Source organism: Coffea eugenioides, chromosome 11 (genome assembly GCF_003713205.1).
Source record: "Coffea eugenioides isolate CCC68of chromosome 11, Ceug_1.0, whole genome shotgun sequence".
NCBI classification, from domain to species: domain Eukaryota; kingdom Viridiplantae; phylum Streptophyta; class Magnoliopsida; order Gentianales; family Rubiaceae; genus Coffea; species Coffea eugenioides.
This window is the reverse complement of record NC_040045.1, coordinates 25,171,208-25,188,428: the sequence shown is the minus strand read 5'-3', so window position 1 is coordinate 25,188,428 and position 17,221 is coordinate 25,171,208. Positions and strand designations below refer to the sequence as shown.

The 17,221-nt window shown below is 41.7% G+C and overlaps 1 protein-coding gene across 1 annotated transcript; it reads left to right on the top strand.

Annotated features, from left to right (window-relative positions):
• The first annotated feature begins 3,932 nt into the window (after positions 1 to 3,932).
• On the top strand, positions 3,933 to 5,360 carry LOC113752117. Its single transcript, XM_027296255.1, has one exon. The coding sequence runs from the start codon at positions 3,933 to 3,935 to the stop codon at positions 5,358 to 5,360; it is 1,428 nt and encodes a 475-aa protein (XP_027152056.1).
• Positions 5,361 to 17,221: the final 11,861 nt, after the last annotated feature.

Genomic DNA, 17,221 nt, shown 5'->3' with positions numbered 1-17,221 from the left:
AAACTTTGGACGTTTCTGCTTGGGGTTTTGAGTGGGTGTTGACTTGATCACCTTGCCTTTTATGGTGATAAGTTGGCCAATGTTTGGTTGGTTTATAGATTAGGGATGGGGGATAAAAAACTGCTAAGCTGCGGTAGAGAATCAGAAGCAAAGAAAACAGCTTTTTAAGGAAATTTGCATTTTTTGTATGATCTCAACTTAAGCTTTGCATGGTTGAACGCTGAGTGTTGCTGCTTGTCTGACTTTAGATTCAGGCCTTGATGTTTGGGGTTAAAAGTTTTCGATCAAAGTGTGAAGTCCGCATACAAGAAAGGAAATGAAAGCTGCGGTTGCATCTTGTTTTGTTGTAGAAAGCTTGCAGCAGCAATGTCTTGTTGCAGGCAATGTTTACGTAGCTTTGCATGATTTTGCATGAAACTATTTTTGAAAATTTCACTTCAACCCCCCAAATCCCCTCTTGATTTACTAAGGCCCAATTACATTCAAATTTCTTGCAATTAGATCCTAGGATAGTTGCAATTGGAACCATGGCTTGACTTTTTCTTTGCTATTTGACCCTTTAAAGTTCCTTGAATGTTTTGATTGGGCTTGCATGGTTGATTAATTTTCGCAATTGGATCTCTTTTGTGTGATTGTGCCTTGATATGTTTTTTCATGTGAATTGTGGACAATGTTAATAGATTTCTAGGATCAAATCATGAAAGTTTGGTAACTTGGAAGCATTGGTGGTCTTGATTTTGTTTGATTTAAATTTTGCTTAGCTAATCTTGTTTCTAAAACTTTAATAATTTTCCATTTCTTCCTTTCGTGATTTTTTGCACTTGATTGCGATAGATTCCACCTTCAGCATTTCAATTTAGCACTCCAATTTAGATTCTTGAGACTTTTTATTTGAGACCGAGTTTTGCTTGCACATGCATGGTCCATTCCATATTTAATTTTTGTTTCATGCTTAATTTCCATTTGTTTGTGTTTAATGGTTGTTTTATGTGATTATTTGATAATTTAAGTGGTACCTTGACCTGTTTATTATTTTGGAGGGTAAATTAGTAATTTCACTACGTTAGGGCGTCGCTTCAAGGGAGGTACACTCTATCCCTCATTTTGCACTTCATTTGACCCTATGTGCTCCTACGTGTTATGTGAATATGCCTGTCTACTCCGCTTTCCTTACCTCCTTGCATGCATTTACTTGCTTTTTTACTTTTATTTAAGTTTTATGGGGTATGTGTACACCTCTTGGCTTGTAATAGATAGGGCTCGGAGAGCATCTGTCCATTTCCCCTTCCCCTTTATGCTTTTATGGGGTATGTGTACACCTCTTGGCTTGTAATAGATAGGGCTCGAAGAGCATTTGGTCCATTTTCCCTTCCCCTTTATGCTTTTATGGGGTATGTGTACACCTCTTGGCTTGTAATAGATAGTGCTCGTAGAGCATCTGGTCCATTTCCCCTTCCCCTTGGTTGCTTGTTTTTGTTGTTACATGTTAAATTGCTTTAGTAGGCTCTTGCATCTAGTCGAGCATGCTAAGTGCTACGTGCTACGTGTTTACGAGCGTTTTGGCATGTCTACTTGCTTTCATAACCATGAATGAATGGAATGGATGAATGTACGTCACCACACTAGCCTAATGCTAGTTGTGGCTTTTTTTTTATTATTAGGAATTCATAGAAAGGGCTAGTCCAACGCTAGACCCAATAGGATTTTTCCTTTGGTTTTTCATTAATGCATTATTTGCCTGTTCACTACATATCACGCATTTTCCTTAGTTTTATCATTTGGCATGATCCTCGAACCCCTTTCCCCTCATTTTAGGTTTTGCATCCCATACTAGCTATAGGGTTCATTTTGCTTGAGTGTCCCCTTCCGATAAGGGAAACGAGCGAGTGTGGCTACTCGATAGCCTTAGCACGCTAGTTTCGCCTTCTAATCAAAGGGAAAATCAAGTCACGATTTAGGTCTCCCCGTACCCAATATGCATGAATTCCCTAGGCTCATGCATTCTCAATCCACTCTATCATTACACTTTCACTTTTGTCTCATTTGCACACATGCACCCTTTTATCACTTTCACTTGCACACGAACACTTTTATCTTCACTCGCACACGAGTACTTTCATCTACATTTGCACACCTTCACTCTTATCTTATTACTTTTATCATTTTTTCACTTCACATAAACTCACACTTTCACATGGCATGCATTCCACTCATTTTTCACGTCATTTAGGTTTAGGTGTGACCTCTCCAAAAGGATCATTATTGGGCTTCACAATTAATGTGATTGGCACCACTCAACCTTTGAAGAGAAATTTCCCCCAATCCCCCTAGGTCTAGGGTTTTGCATTCATATAGACATATCCAATATGCGATACATACCATGGGTAGAAAAATTAGGAAAAATTGGTTTAAGTCACGCAACTAGCCTTGGTTAGGTCGAAGGGGTGCCTTGGATTTTTATCCTTGCCTTCCCCTTTGTCAAACGTGACCCCCGAACCTTTTTCTTTGGCTTACGTGGACTAGGAGTCGTTTTAAAAAGGGTTTTACTACTTTGTCTTTAAAAAACACTTTTTTGGGTGACTTGGTACACCCCAAATCTATACCAAGTGGCGACTCCGTTTTTCATATTTAAAAACCCTTTTTAAAATTTCATTTGGCCAAATCGTCGCTTTCCAAAGTCCCATGGCCTTTTTACTTTTCATTTTGCACACGTTCACACCACACACCACACATCACCAACACACAGTTCACAATTCATTCGAAAAGTGGGGCGCGACAGTTGGCGACTCCACTGGGGAATTCCTAAGTGGGTCCAAGCATTTTGACTTAACCATTCGTTTCCTTTTTCTACCCTTTTTATGCATTGCATTTGGATATTAGGGTTGCATTTTTATTTTAGGACTTTTTCACCTCGCGCGCGTATCAAACTTTTCCCTCACTCACGTATGTGTGATTGGTTGATTGGATGTTATTTACTTGATTATCTCGCGCTTGCATTGCATTTGGGGGGGTGTGTGTCACCTTTAGAGCCTCGCGTGGTTCTCAACCCCTTCCCTCAAAATAGGGAACACTTCATACGTGCATGTTTACTTGCTTTATCCCATTTTATTTTTATTTTCGTGGGCGTTTCCCACACCGCCTTGTAGGATTAGGATCGATTGCCTTGGGTAGGCGGCTGGTGTGCTCTGCGCCCATAGCGCTACCTAAGGGATCACTCGAGCCACCGATCAAAGGCCCTGGGAGTGATGACCCTTCGCCTTTAGGTCTGAAGGCTTGGGAACCGAAGTTTTATCGAGTCTAGGCATTAGTGAACCAAACCTCATGCATCCATATTAGAATAACCTAGGGTAGAGTCGGCCTCACCTTTTCTTAAGCACATTAGGCACGAGGGAAGGGGTTCCACCCCTTTTACCTGCTTTATTGTATTTCTTTTCCTTAATTGCTCCCAATGTGTTATGTGTACTATCGATTGCACTAACCATTCTTTTGTTTTCTTGGATTGCATTCATGTGTCTTAGCAATAAGAGGCCTTTTGGCACTCTTTTAGTGACTTACCCACTGGTTAACTTACATGTTTAAATTTCAGTTATTGCATTTGATTTTCAATAAATACATTTCATTTTTAGACCTTTTTCCCCCGATGCATTATTCATGTCTTTTAGGTCATATTTATCGCATATTTACATCGCTTTAATAACTGGCATCATGCATAAACCATAGAAAGGGAATGCCACGTAGGGAATCCCGTGTTTAGGAATAATCCGCCACATGTCCCGGATATTTAATCCAATGGGACTTACACGTTTACTATTTCTGTATTACCTAAGGGGTAAAATCCTGAGGTAAGGTACTAAAGTGAATTTCTTCCCCAGATGGCTCCGTGTAGAATGCTCAATCAGATACCTCGTGAGCTAGTGGATTGGAAGAACAACATGGCGCATGAAGTGAACAGACTTTTCCCGTGTATAGGACATTTACCTAGTCTCTTGAACATAATTCCGAATGTAGCCATTGTCCAAGCTTTGCTCGAGTTCTGGGACCCGGACAGCTCTGTTTTCCGATTTGGAGGGTGCGAATTGACACCAACCCTGGAGGAGATAGAAGGATTGTTACAAGTGCCTGGGAAGGGTCACCCTATGGTATACCCAATGAATGGCACCAGAGAACAATTTTGTAAGTTCTTAGGGTTGAAACAGTGTAGCATGAGTCAACACCCGGACGTGAGATCATGCCCGCTGGAGTTCTTATACAAGCGATTCGGGGAAAAGGAATCCTATGATCATCACCACGGGGATTTTTTCGTTAGTAGAGAACAGTGGGAAGAGAAACGAGTACTAGCTTTTGGGATAACTCTGATTAATCTACTCCTGTTTCCGAAAAAGCATGGGAAAGTTACGTTTTCAACGGTCAACATGGTTCAGAGTGTGTTTTTGGGAATTAGAGGGAAAACTCCTACCCTAGTACCCGTTATCATTGCTGACATTTTCGCCGCTATTACTGAATGCCAAAAGAAGAGGGGGTTTTTCTATGCATCCAACCTAGTACTTCAAATGTGGGCCATGGAACATCTGTCAAAAAGAACACTGAATCCGTTGGGATCATGCCTTCCAACAGCAAATTGGGTTGAGTCGCACCGAGAGAGGGTTAGAAAATACTATCGAACAGAGTCTCCGAGTTTGTTTATTCAGGAATTTAATGCTTTGACTTCGGATCAGATACAATGGGTTCTTGATTGGACGAAAGTAAGGGATCCAGCTTTTAGGACAACACAACTTGATTTTATCCCGTTGGCAAGCACTGGGGGATTGATTGCGTATGTACCACAACGAGTTATGAGACAGTTTGGGTATCCGCAGCGAGTGCCGACCATACAAAGGATGGGGAACATCGAACTCAATACAGTCACCGAATGCCAGACCATGGTGCTGGAAGCTTGGGGGAATCTGTGTAGTCTGGACAACCTGCATTTGGACCAAGTGGATAAAGCAGAGCCTAAGGTCGTCTTAGAGTACAACGAATGGATCAAATCAATGATGGAACAAGGAAGAGAAAGGGCATCGTTGGTCCCCCTTAGTCTTGAGGAGCAGAATGAAAAGTTGAGGAAAGAGTTGGAGAATCATCAGTTGCAGATCATGGTAGCCGATCAAGCATTGGAAGACGCCCGCTTACAATTGAAGAAAGAGGCCAAAAAGACCGAGAAATTGGAAAAGGCATTGAGTGCATTTGGTAAAATCCAAGATGAAATTCGGAAACTCAGTATAGGGAGTTCTAGGGAATCCCAACATACTAAACTAGCTAGACATGAAGACTTTGTAAGAATGGTTGGTCGAACCATCAATGAAATTGTAAAGAAGGACTGAGTTTGTCCATTTTTTAATGAGAATTCCTGTTTCTATATTCACTTACAGGTTTGAAAATGGGATTTTATCCCGAAGGTTGCATCATGCTAGGCCTACCCTTGGCACAAAAAGGGTCCCCCCGTAGGACATGCATCCGAGTTGTTTAAATAATTACTAACTCATGCCTTTTTCTTTTTCCCTTTTGAACAAATTGCAGAAAATCTAATAACAATTGGTTTATCTAAAGAAGTCTTTTGCATTCTCAGGTAAAATTTTAAACATAGCTTCTCGACGAAGCCCCATTATAACGCGATCCCGAAGTAAGACCCAAAGGAATCGTGTAGACATGAGTACTCAACCAGAATCATCCGAAAAGTTCGTTGCAACTACCCAGCCGGAAGCCGCAAGTCCTGGGGTTCAGTTGACTGAGTTACTCACAAAATTTGGGGAGATGGCATCTGAAATGGCCGCTCAGAAGAAATTGATTGACGAGCTCGTCAGTAGCGGAGTGCGACCTGAACCTGTACCCGCTACACAACCACAATCCGAACCATTTGTTATTCCTCCGTTTCAAACCACGTTTGAGGGAACTTTCAATCCGCAATATGCTTATACTCAAAATCCTCCTTTTTATCCCCCTTATGGGCAAGGATTCCAGCCTCAGGGTGATCCAAACATGCATGTAACTCCACCAACTTTCTTTCAGACTACCGCAGAGCCCGTTGTGCCAGAGCACGTTTTTCAAAATAAGCCAGAAATGGGAGATTCGTCTGCCCAGATTGATATGAAGTTACTTAAACGCTTGGATCGTTTTGATGAATTTATCCGGAAAAGCCAAGGTTTAAGCAAGGGGTGCTGGACTACGATGATTTGTGCCTATTTCCAAACGTACAACTGCCGGAGGGGTTCAAGACTCCGAAGTTCAACAAATATGATGGCACGGGCAACCCGAAGACGCACTTGCGCTTGTTTGCTAACAAGTTGGGCAAGCCAGTGGATGACGAGAATTTGCCGTTGAGATTATTTCCAGAAAGCTTAGAAGGAGATGCTCTCGATTGGTACTCCAACCTAAAGCCAGAGGAAGTGAAGACCTGGCTCGATCTGTCCAATGCCTTCATTCGACAATATGAGTATAACTGTGAGCTAGCGCCAACCCGGACTACTCTGGAAGGAACGAAAAGGAAGCCTTCTGAGGACCACAAGACCTATGCCAAGAGGTGGAGAAAAGTAGCTGCGAAGGTGGAACCACCGATGACTGAGGAAGAAATTATTCGCACATTCATCAAAACCCATGATCCGCCGTACTTCGAAGAGATTTTCCGTATGACCGGATGTTCGTTTGCTGCAATTGTAAATAAACTTGAGAAGTTTGATGACTTTGTGAGGGCTGGGAAGATTGTCAATGTTTCCGCCCTTAAATCTCAGTTGGATGCTTTACAAGGTCAAGGAAGCAATGTGAAAAAGCCACCGTTCAAAAAGAAGGAGGAGGATGCAACCTTTGTTTGGAACCAAAATCCTTCACCCAGACCTCGATACCAACACAGCCCAATCTACCAAACCCATTACCCTTATTATCCAAACCCGTACCCTGTATATGCCACTAATATCCAGCACCCTAGACCTCGCCCAAGCTATCCTAACCCACCTTCAGCCCCTTTTCAAATTTCTCAACCAAATCCACCTCAAAACCGACCACGCCCTCCATATAACCCAAGATTTCCGCCTCCAAACAGACCTGCTTACAATCATCCTCAACCTCATGAACCTTACAACCGACCCCCAAGCCGTACTTTTACCAATTTAGGTAGGCCTTTAGACCAACTGTATGACCAGTTAAGGGCTTCTGGAAAAATTGGTACAGTACCACCTCCTACCTACCCGTATGGCATGCCCGTTTGGTATAACCCGCAAGCTGTTTGCGCGTATCATTCGGGGGCACCTGGGCATGCAACTTTGGATTGCAAGGCGCTTAAGCATAAAGTTCAGGATATGGTTGAGTCTGGAGAAATCGTGATCAGAAAAAGGGAGCCACAAGGGCCAAACGTAAATCAAAACCCCTTACCAGAGCATGTTGGGGTTATTATGGACGATGCGGAGTACGAGGAACAAATCAAGAAATTGGCAATAGAAGCTGAAGTGTTTGGGGTCACGGATCAACCGTTTGTCATAGAGTTGCCATTCGAAGAAGATAACAAGCCTTTTGTCTTAGATCTCACGCCAGCGGAGAATGAAGCTTTGAAACCAGTAGTCATCGAATTCCCGAAGCAGGAGCCCGTATTAAGTCTGCAACAAGTGCCGTGGAATTACGATGAGCCTAGCATACAGATCGGGGAAAATTCAACCGCAAAGAAGGAAGTGTCAGTAGTTACCAGATCGGGGAAGACTGTAAATCCATTTGAGACTATTACTCCAATTCAAGCCAATAGTTCTGAGCCACCCATCAAACCAACAATCACCGAGAAAGAAGCCGTGGATTTCCTTAAACGACTCCAGAGAAGTGAATACAACATAGTGGAAAAGCTAAGCAAATCACCTGCCCAGATAACCATGTTGGACCTACTTTTCTCTTCGGACGTGCATAGGGATGCATTGATTGACATATTAACAAGAGCTCAAATTCCGAGGGACATTTCTGTTGATAATTTTTCAAACGTGGTTGGGAGCGTATTGTTCAACAAGCAAATTGCTTTTTCTGACGATGAATTGCCGACGGAGGGCATCGGACATAATAGGGCGTTGTACATAACAGTGAGGTGCAACGGAAAAATGCTGCCTAAGGTGTTAATCGATAATGGATCCGCGCTGAATATCTGTCCTTGGAGTACCTTAGAGAAACTAGGATTGCAAGACATCAAGCTGAGGCCTTCAGGGACTATTGTTAGAGGGTTTGATGGAGCGCAGAGGGAGCCAATAGGGGAGGCAGATTTAGTAATCGAGATGGGGCTGGCCCAATTTCAAATAACTTGCCAAGTCATGAACTTCCCGAGCATTTACAATATCTTACTTGGAAGGCCATGGATTCATAAGTCGGGGGCTGTGCCGTCTTCGTTGCACCAATTACTCAAGTTCGTGGTAAATGACAAACTAATCACTATCTTTGCTGAAGAGGACTGCCTGGTGATCACTGACTCTGGAGTTAAAGAAGAGGGTAGTCAAAGTGTTACCATGTCCCCTCACAGCACATCCGATATAGTCTCCGTAAGTTGGATAACCACGGAGGAACAAACTCTCTCAAAGGCCTGTGTAATGATGGCCAGAGAAATGATTCGTGGAGGATACAAATTCGACAAGGGGTTGGGGCGTGAACTGCAAGGGATCCTGAAGCCAGTGAAGATAGTAGAAAAGAGGGATACCTTCGGTTTGGGTTTCAGACCAACCGCCAAGGATTTCAAGGAGATGAAGGAGCGCAAGAGAGCGGAGAAAGAAGGAAGGCAAGGGGTTCTTGACATTCCACCACTGCGTTATACTTTCCCACGACCAGCTGAGGTGATCATGTCAGAAATCAACCCAGTTGACGGAATTGAAGCGAGTTTGGCTCAATTGTTCGTTGGGGCAACATTTGAAGATATTGTTCCGGGCGAAGCTGAATTTCCTGACATTCCTGAAGGATCAATTCTCAATTGGACAGCCGAGTCCCTGCCCGTTCGGAAGGAGTTTCGGTAAAATGAAAGGGGTTTATCATTCATGTGAATTCATGAAAATGCTTTTGCATCTGTAAATAGCCAATGAAAACAATTTCCTTTTTGACTAACGTCTGCGCATGTAAATATTGTTAAGTTTTCATTTCCATTTGCTTTCAATCAAAGGTCTTTATGAAAATGCACAAGTTGTTCTTGTCATTGTTGTGTTGTTTATTCGTTTGTTTATATTCATATTGCTTGTCCGTTTGTTGGTTGTGTGTTTGTTTGCTTATTATCCCCCATTCGTTAATTCTTTCAGATGGCCAAAAATAAAATTATTTGATCCTTTGGATATCACAATTCTGGAATTCGATAATGGCAATCTCTATATCACTCACGACTTGGAGGTTTGTGAATCCGAACTCCAAAGCGAGAGTGATAATGAGGAAGTATCCGATTCGTTTGCAAAGGATCTTGAACAATATGAGGAAAAACCGAAACCGAACCTGGAAGAAACAGAAAATGTTAACATTGGAACTGAGGATGAAATTAAGGAGGTACAGATTAGTATTCATTTGAATAAGAGCCAGAAAAAGGAGATGCTCGAGTTCTTGACTATGTTCCAGGATGTATTTGCGTGGTCCTATGATGATATGACTGGCATTTCAACTGACGTGGTGGTGCACAGGTTACCCACAGACCCCTCTTTTCCACCCGTAAAGCAAAAACCCAGAAAATTCAAACCAGATATAAGCCTCAAAATAAAAGAACAAATTGAAAAACAACTCCAAACCAACATTATCATTGTTTCCCATTACCCTATTTGGCTTTCAAACCCAGTCCCTGTTCCAAAAAAGAGTGGAGAGGTGAGAGTTTGTGTTGACTATAGAGACCTTAATAAAGCCAGTCCTAAAGATGATTTCCCTCTACCAAATATTCACATTCTCTTAGACAATACTGCCGGACATGAGATTGAATCCTTTTGCGATTGTTTTGCTGGCTACCACCAAATTTTGATGGCAGAAGAAGATAGGGAGAAAACTGCTTTCATTACCCCTTGGGGTACCTTTTGCTACCGAGTCATGCCTTTCGGTTTAAAGAATGCTGGAGCAACGTATCAGAGGACCATGACAACCCTATTTCATGATATGATCCACCGGGAGATGGAGGTCTACGTGGATGACATCATAATCAAGTCTAAAAGGACGGAGGACCACTTGGATGATTTGAGGAAGCTATTTGAAAGGCTGCGAAAATACAATTTGAAGTTAAATCCTGCGAAATGCGCCTTTGGGGCACCAGCTGGTAAATTGTTGGGTTTCATCGTGAGCAAGAGAGGCATAGAGATAGATCCAGCAAAAATCAAGGCGATTCGAGATATGCCAGTGCCAAAGACTCAGAAAGACGTGAAAAGCTTCTTAGGAAAGATCAACTTCATTGGGAGGTTCATTGCCCAATTAACGGCCACATGTGAGCCGTTGTTCAGATTATTGAGAAAGAATGTGCCGTTATACTGGAATGAGGAGTGCCAACAAGCTTTCGACAAGATTAAAGATTATTTGCTGCAGCCTCCGGTCCTAGTGCCACCCAAACCGGGCCGACCGCTGATCATGTACCTATCTGTGCTCGACGGAGCAGTTGGTTGCGTTCTCGGGCAACACGATGACTCGGGAAGGAAAGAACAAGCCATTTATTATCTAAGCAAGAAGTTCACGCAGTACGAGGCTAATTATTCGTTCATTGAGAAGAGCTGCTGTGCGTTGGCCTGGGCGGCTCAAAAGCTGAGACATTACCTGTTGAGCCATACCACTTATCTTATTTCCAGATCTGATCCTTTGAAGTATCTCTTGGAAAAGCCAATGCTAACTGGACGTCTAGCTAAGTGGCAGATAATCCTCTCAGAGTTCGACATTGTTTTCACTTCTCAGAAGGCCGTCAAGGGGCAAGCTATAGCTGATCATCTGGCGGAAAACCCAAGGGACAATGATTATCTGCCACTTCACACCTATTTCCCTGATGAAAAGATCTTATTTGTAGGCGCCACGGACGATATAAGTGAGCAATGCCGTGAATGGAGGCTTTTCTTCGACGGAGCTTCAAATTCGCTCGGAGCTGGAATTGGAGCCGTTCTGGTTTCGCCTGAAGGAAAACACTACCCTGCCGCTGCCAAATTGCAATTTGCTTGTACTAACAACATGGCTGAATATGAAGCCTGCATTTTCGGTCTCAAAATGGCTTTAGAAATGGAAATCAAGGAGTTGGTAGCTTTCAGTGACTCCGATTTACTCGTGCACCAAACCTTGAAGCAGTGGATAACCAAAGATTCAAAAATTCTGCCCTACCATTGTAGTTTGCTCACTCTGGCCAAGCAATTTCAAAATTTGGAGTTCAGACATCTCCCACGAGCCCGAAACGCATTTGCCGATGCTTTGGCTACTTTAGCTTCTATGATTCAGTATCCAGATGAGTTGAAGATCGAACCGATCCAGATTCAATTTCAAGACAAACCTGCTCACTGTTTGGTTGTAGACAAGTCCTCCGACAAAGTTCCTTGGTATAATGATCTTAAGGAGTTTCTTAAAACTGGGTCCTACCCTCTGCATGCTGGTACAAAAGACAAGAGTTTTCTGCGTAGAATGGTTTCCAAATTTTTCTTAAATGGTGAAGTGTTGTACAAAAGAACCTCGGATTTGAACTTTTTAAGGTGCGTTGATGAAAACGAAGCTCAGTATATGATGAAAGAAGTGCATAGTGGCGTTTGTGGACCTCACATGAATGGCCATTTGCTAGCGAAGAAAATCATGAGAACCGGATACTTCTGGCTTACTATGGAGCATGATTGTATAGACTTTGTCCGGAGATGTATAAAATGCCAAATGCACGGTGACATTATACGCGCTCCACCCACTGAGTTGCATAGCATGACTGCCCCGTGGCCCTGTTCAATGTGGGGTATGGACGTGATTGGTACAATCGATCCTCCTGCTTCAAATGGGCATCGATTTATATTGGTGGCGATTGAGTACTTTACTAAATGGGTTGAGGCGGAATCATTCAAACATGTGACGAAGAAGGTAGTTGCCAATTTCTTGAGAGATCACATCATCTGTCGATTTGGGGTGCCTGAAACGCTTATCACTGACAATGCCAAAAATCTGAACAATGACATGGTGGATGGACTATGCGAGCAATTCAAGATCAGACACCGCAACTCCGCCATTTATAGGCCTCAGATGAACGGAGCCGTAGAAGCCACGAACAAGAATTTGAAAAAGATTATCCGCAAAATGACTGAAAGGCATCGCGATTGGCATGAAAAGTTGCCTTATGCACTGATGGCGTACCGGACTTCTATTCGGACATCAACTGGGGCAACACCTTATTCACTAATGTATGGAATGGAAGCTGTATTACCAGCCGAAGTTGAAATTCCTTCGTTGCGAATCCTTATGGAGGCTAAATTGGAGGAGGCTGACTGGATAAAGCAGCGCCATGAGCAATTGACGTTGATCGATGAAAGGCGATTCAACGCTATCTGTCATGGTCAGTGTTATCAAAAGCGTGTGGCCCGGGCTTACAACAAAAAGGTCCATCGGCGGGCATTTGAAGAAGGTGACAAAGTGCTAAAGCGAATTTTGTCGATGCAAGATGAAGCTAAAGGCAAATTTGCTCCAAACTGGCAAGGGCCGTTCATTGTCCAAAAGGTATTACCTGGCGGAGCCCTTATTTTAGCAGAAATGGATGGACGAGCATTCCCTCAACCCATCAACTCAGATATGTGCAAAAAGTTTTTCATTTGATCATTCAAATTTTCTTTAGGAATTCATGCAAATGGCGAAATGCAAGTCAGGCCATCTTCTTTTACACTAAAAACATTTTATCTCTACTTGTCCCCTTTGAGCCATCAGAATTGACAAATTTCGTTTGATAACCCCTGAGAATTGCCAACCCCACACTGGGGCAAATTCATTTTGAAAAATGATCAGAAGGAAAAGAGACCCCCACACTGGGGCAAATTTAGTTTTTGAAGAAAAATGCAAAAGTGAAAAATGCAATGAAAAGCACAAAGAGAAGAATTCAGTTAAACTGGGGCAAATTTCCTCAGTTTTATTCAAAATTCGGAGATGATCTCAAAATGATGCAATATCAGGTTATTTCACACCTCTCATCAAATTTGCTTTCAAGCCTCAACTTTTCTTGAAAACACCCCACCTGACCTCATTACAAAAGCCCAAAGTCCTGGCTTTCGTCACTTGTTGTATTTCTATTAGGAATTTTGCTAATCAACTGGCAAGTGATGTTCATAAGGCCTTCGCCTAATCTTACAGGGGAAGTGCATTTTACTGATGCCTGAAATCTCTAACTCGCATTTCTGAGTCGATCATGGTCGAGATATTTCGTTTTTCTTTAGGTGAAAACCCGAAAGGGCGCCTCGAAGAAGGAAGGAAAAGAAAGGAAAAAGGAAAAGAAAGAGAGAAAGAAAGAAAAGACAAAACAAAACAAAAACAAAAAGGGTGGGGGCAACCTTGGTGAAAACCCGAAAGGGCGCCAAGGAAAGTTTTTTGCAACGAGCAAGCACGAGGAGGAACAGCTGGTGACTTGGTTCATTTGGATTTCTTCTCATTTTTGTCATACTTCTGCCAATATTAAATTCCAGAACAAAGATTTCCAGAGATTTGAGTATGACATCTGTTGGCCAAAACTGTGTCGTTTTGTAAAAATATTCTTTTCTAAATACATTCTTATGAAATTCATCTTTTCTCATTAGCTTGTATTCATGGCATTTTGTAGGATTAAGCACAGTTGGTGGTGTTTTACATTCTTTGGCATTCCTGCATAACATAGGAAATCATTTTGCATTGATTTTTCATGCATCATTCTTTTACCATTGGATTCGGATGAATGATAAACCCTAAGGTTTGCGCAAGAATATGGGATTCAATCATCTTTTAAAGTGAGTAAAATGCAAACAAGCTGCTACATGGATTTGGTGACATGGTAAATGCGCACTTTATTGGTCTCCGGAATCGAAAGGTTTCAAAATTACAAATTCAACCAAGGCAGATGCCGCAGCAAAAGTTGGCAAAGGCATCAAAAGACTCATGTTTACACGATTCTCAAGGCAAGCCGGATCGAATGATGGTGGCAAGTCCATTATTTCTTCTTGTCTTGCAGGAACATTGCATTTACAAACACAGACGACCACACTTCTTTTCGCACCGAAATCGACGTCAGAAAAAACTCCCCAGTAAACAAAGACGGAATGATAGTTTGGCAAAGATTGGGTCATAAGGAACAACATCAGCTATCGTTCTAGCCAAATCTCCCTCTTGGTACAAAAGTTTGAACTACTCTCAGGTAAGAACTCAATTCATTGTTTAAAAATCCCGTGGGTCTATCCCAATTTTACATTTCTGTCCGGGTCTATCCCGTGGGTCTATCCCAAGTTTAAATTTCTGTCCGGGTCTATCCCGTGGGTCTATCCCAAGTTTAAATTTCTGTCCGGGTCTATCCCAATTTTAAATTTCTGTTCGGGTCTATCCCGTGGGTCTATCCCAATTTTACATTTCTGTCCGGGTCTATCCCGTGGGTCTATCCCAAGTTTAAATTTCTGTCCGGGTCTATCCCAATTTTAAATTTCTGTTCGGGTCTATCCCGTGGGTCTATCCCAATTTTACATATCTGTCCGGGTCTATCCCGTGGGTCTATCCCAATTTTAAAAAAATTTTTTTTTCGGGTCTATCCCGTGGGTCTATCCCAATTTTAAATTTCTGTCCGGGTCTATCCCGTGGGTCTATCCCAATTTAAATTTCTGTCCGGGTCTATCCCGTGGGTCTATCCCAATTTTAAAATTTCTGTTCGGGTCTATCCCGTGGGTCTATCCCAATTTTAAATTTCTGTTCGGGTCTATCCCGTGGGTCTATCCCATTTACGTTTCTGTTCGGGTCTATCCCATTTTACATTCTCTGTTCGGGTCTATCCCATTTTACGTTCTCTGTTCGGGTCAGTCCCGTTTTTAATTTTATGTTTGGGTTAGTCCCATTTTAAAATTCCTGTCCGTTCAGATCATTTTTGCAACCAAATAACACTGGTAAGAATTTGGTGTCTACTTCTTTGTCTCAAGTTTTTTCAAAACTCAGACAAAGAGGGGCAAACTGTAGACACCAAATTTTGAATAATTTTATGTGGCATCTATTTCATGATTTTCTTTTTAGATTGCTTGCATTCGTTGTTTACTTTTAGTTTTAATTTTTAGTTTTAGCTTTTAAGTTTAAAATTAGCGTAGAGTTTTTAGAAAAAAAGAAGAAAAGGAAAACATCAAAAATATGTTGTAGTCATTTTGTTTTTATTCAATGCTTTCTTGAAAAGAAAAATTCAAAAAAAGAGGAAAGGAAAGAAAAATCATAAAAAAGAAAAAGGGAAATTTGTTCACAAAAATATTTTTATTTCTTTAAATTCAACCCTTTTGCATTTTAGTTGTTTTTATTAAGTTATTTTGAAAAAGGAAAAAAAAGAAAAAGTGAAAAATAAAAAAATGAAAGCGAAAAGTAGAAAATAGCAGTTTTGCCGCTTTTTATTTTTAGTTTATTCATTTTCACTTGACAATTAATTAAATTACTGTTTTTTTACTTTATTTTACCATTTCGTCTTTTAATTTGGAAAAAAACAAGAGAAAAAGAAAAGGAAAAGAAAAAGAATAATTAGCGTTAGCATTTCATTTTAATTTAGCTTTTATTCATTAGTTTTCTTTTATTATTATGTATTTTGTTAATTAGTTATCAATGTTAATCAATTAAAACTATTTAAAAAAAAAAAAAAGGATCGCGGTTTGCAAGCTGCATTTTTGGCAGCTTGCAAAGGGCATTTTTTCATGCGTGCCATGAAGGGGCAGGATGAAGGGAGAGGCTAGCCTTCATCCTCGCCATTCAAGGAAGGGTTTTAGGGGATTGGGAGATGGTACAAAAAGAAAAAAAGAACAGCCGCAAGGGAGAGAGGATCTGGGGGAAGTTTTTTGGGGAGCCGCAAGAAAGAGAAACAACGGCTGAAAGCTAGAAAGCCGAGAGGGGGGGGAGAGAGAGAGAGAGATCGATTGGCGGCCGCAACTGGAAAAGAAAAAGAAAACAATGACGGAGTAGGGAGGATAGAAGGGGGTTTTGGGCTAAAAAAAGAGAAACGGAGAGTGAACAAAAAGCTGAGAAGAGGAACTGAAGCAGGCAGCTTGAGGGGAAAAAGGGCGAAGGAAAATGGGAGCCGCCTCTCACGCGAGGAGCCTGATCACTTCATCACGCCATCATCAGTCATAGATCTCCGCCGAGAGAGAGAGCACGAGCACTGTAAGTTTGTCTTGTCCTTCAAATTTCAGCATATACTCACGCGCAGATGCTCGAGTCTGTTGAAGCATGTATTCAGCATCTTTGTCTATGGGATGTCTACTATTTTATTGTCCATTTTCCTTCCCTTTTTTGTTCCATGTTCACTATGAATCTCTGGCTTTGTTTGTGGGTAAAAAGGCTAAGTCTTTCGGCTACCTTAGTCATGTTTTGAATTCACATGACTGAGAGCTTGCGAACCAAAAGCCATCAGCTTTTTCCGTTTTTCAGGTAGGGAGCAGTGAGTTGTGAGTTTTGTTTGTCATCCTTGGGCTTTAAAATTCTGTCCTGAATTTCTGAGTTAGGGTCAGCAAATGTCTATACTTCCTTGCGCTGTTGCTGAATTTCGATTGGAGGTGGATGAATTTGCCGCAGAATGTGTCTGTGTGCATGTGAATGTCGAGTTGCTGTAATTTCGTTTGCTTGAAATTAAAATGTTTGATCCAGATTTTTAGTTATAGCAAAGGAAAACTTACGCATGCACAATAAAAACCCAGAAATCAGCAATAGAAAAGCAAAATTTGAACCCTGCTGCATTTTTCTGTTTGTTGAACGCTTGTGGCTATAATTCACTACGTTCAATCTGTTTTTGGTTGTAAATGGGAAGATAGTACGTGAAAGTTGACTAGATTCAGGCCCTCTGGGCTAAGCTTGTTTGAGATTTTCATTGCATTTTCGTTTCTCCATTTTCTTTCTCTCTAATTCACTGTTTGTTCAAGAAGCTTGTCTCCCAGTTGAGTTCTGATTTTTTTTTTGTCGAAAACTTTGGACGTTTCTGCTTGGGGTTTTGAGTGGGTGTTGACTTGATCACCTTGCCTTTTATGGTGATAAGTTGGCCAATGTTTGGTTGGTTTATAGATTAGGGATGGGGGATAAAAAACTGCTAAGCTGC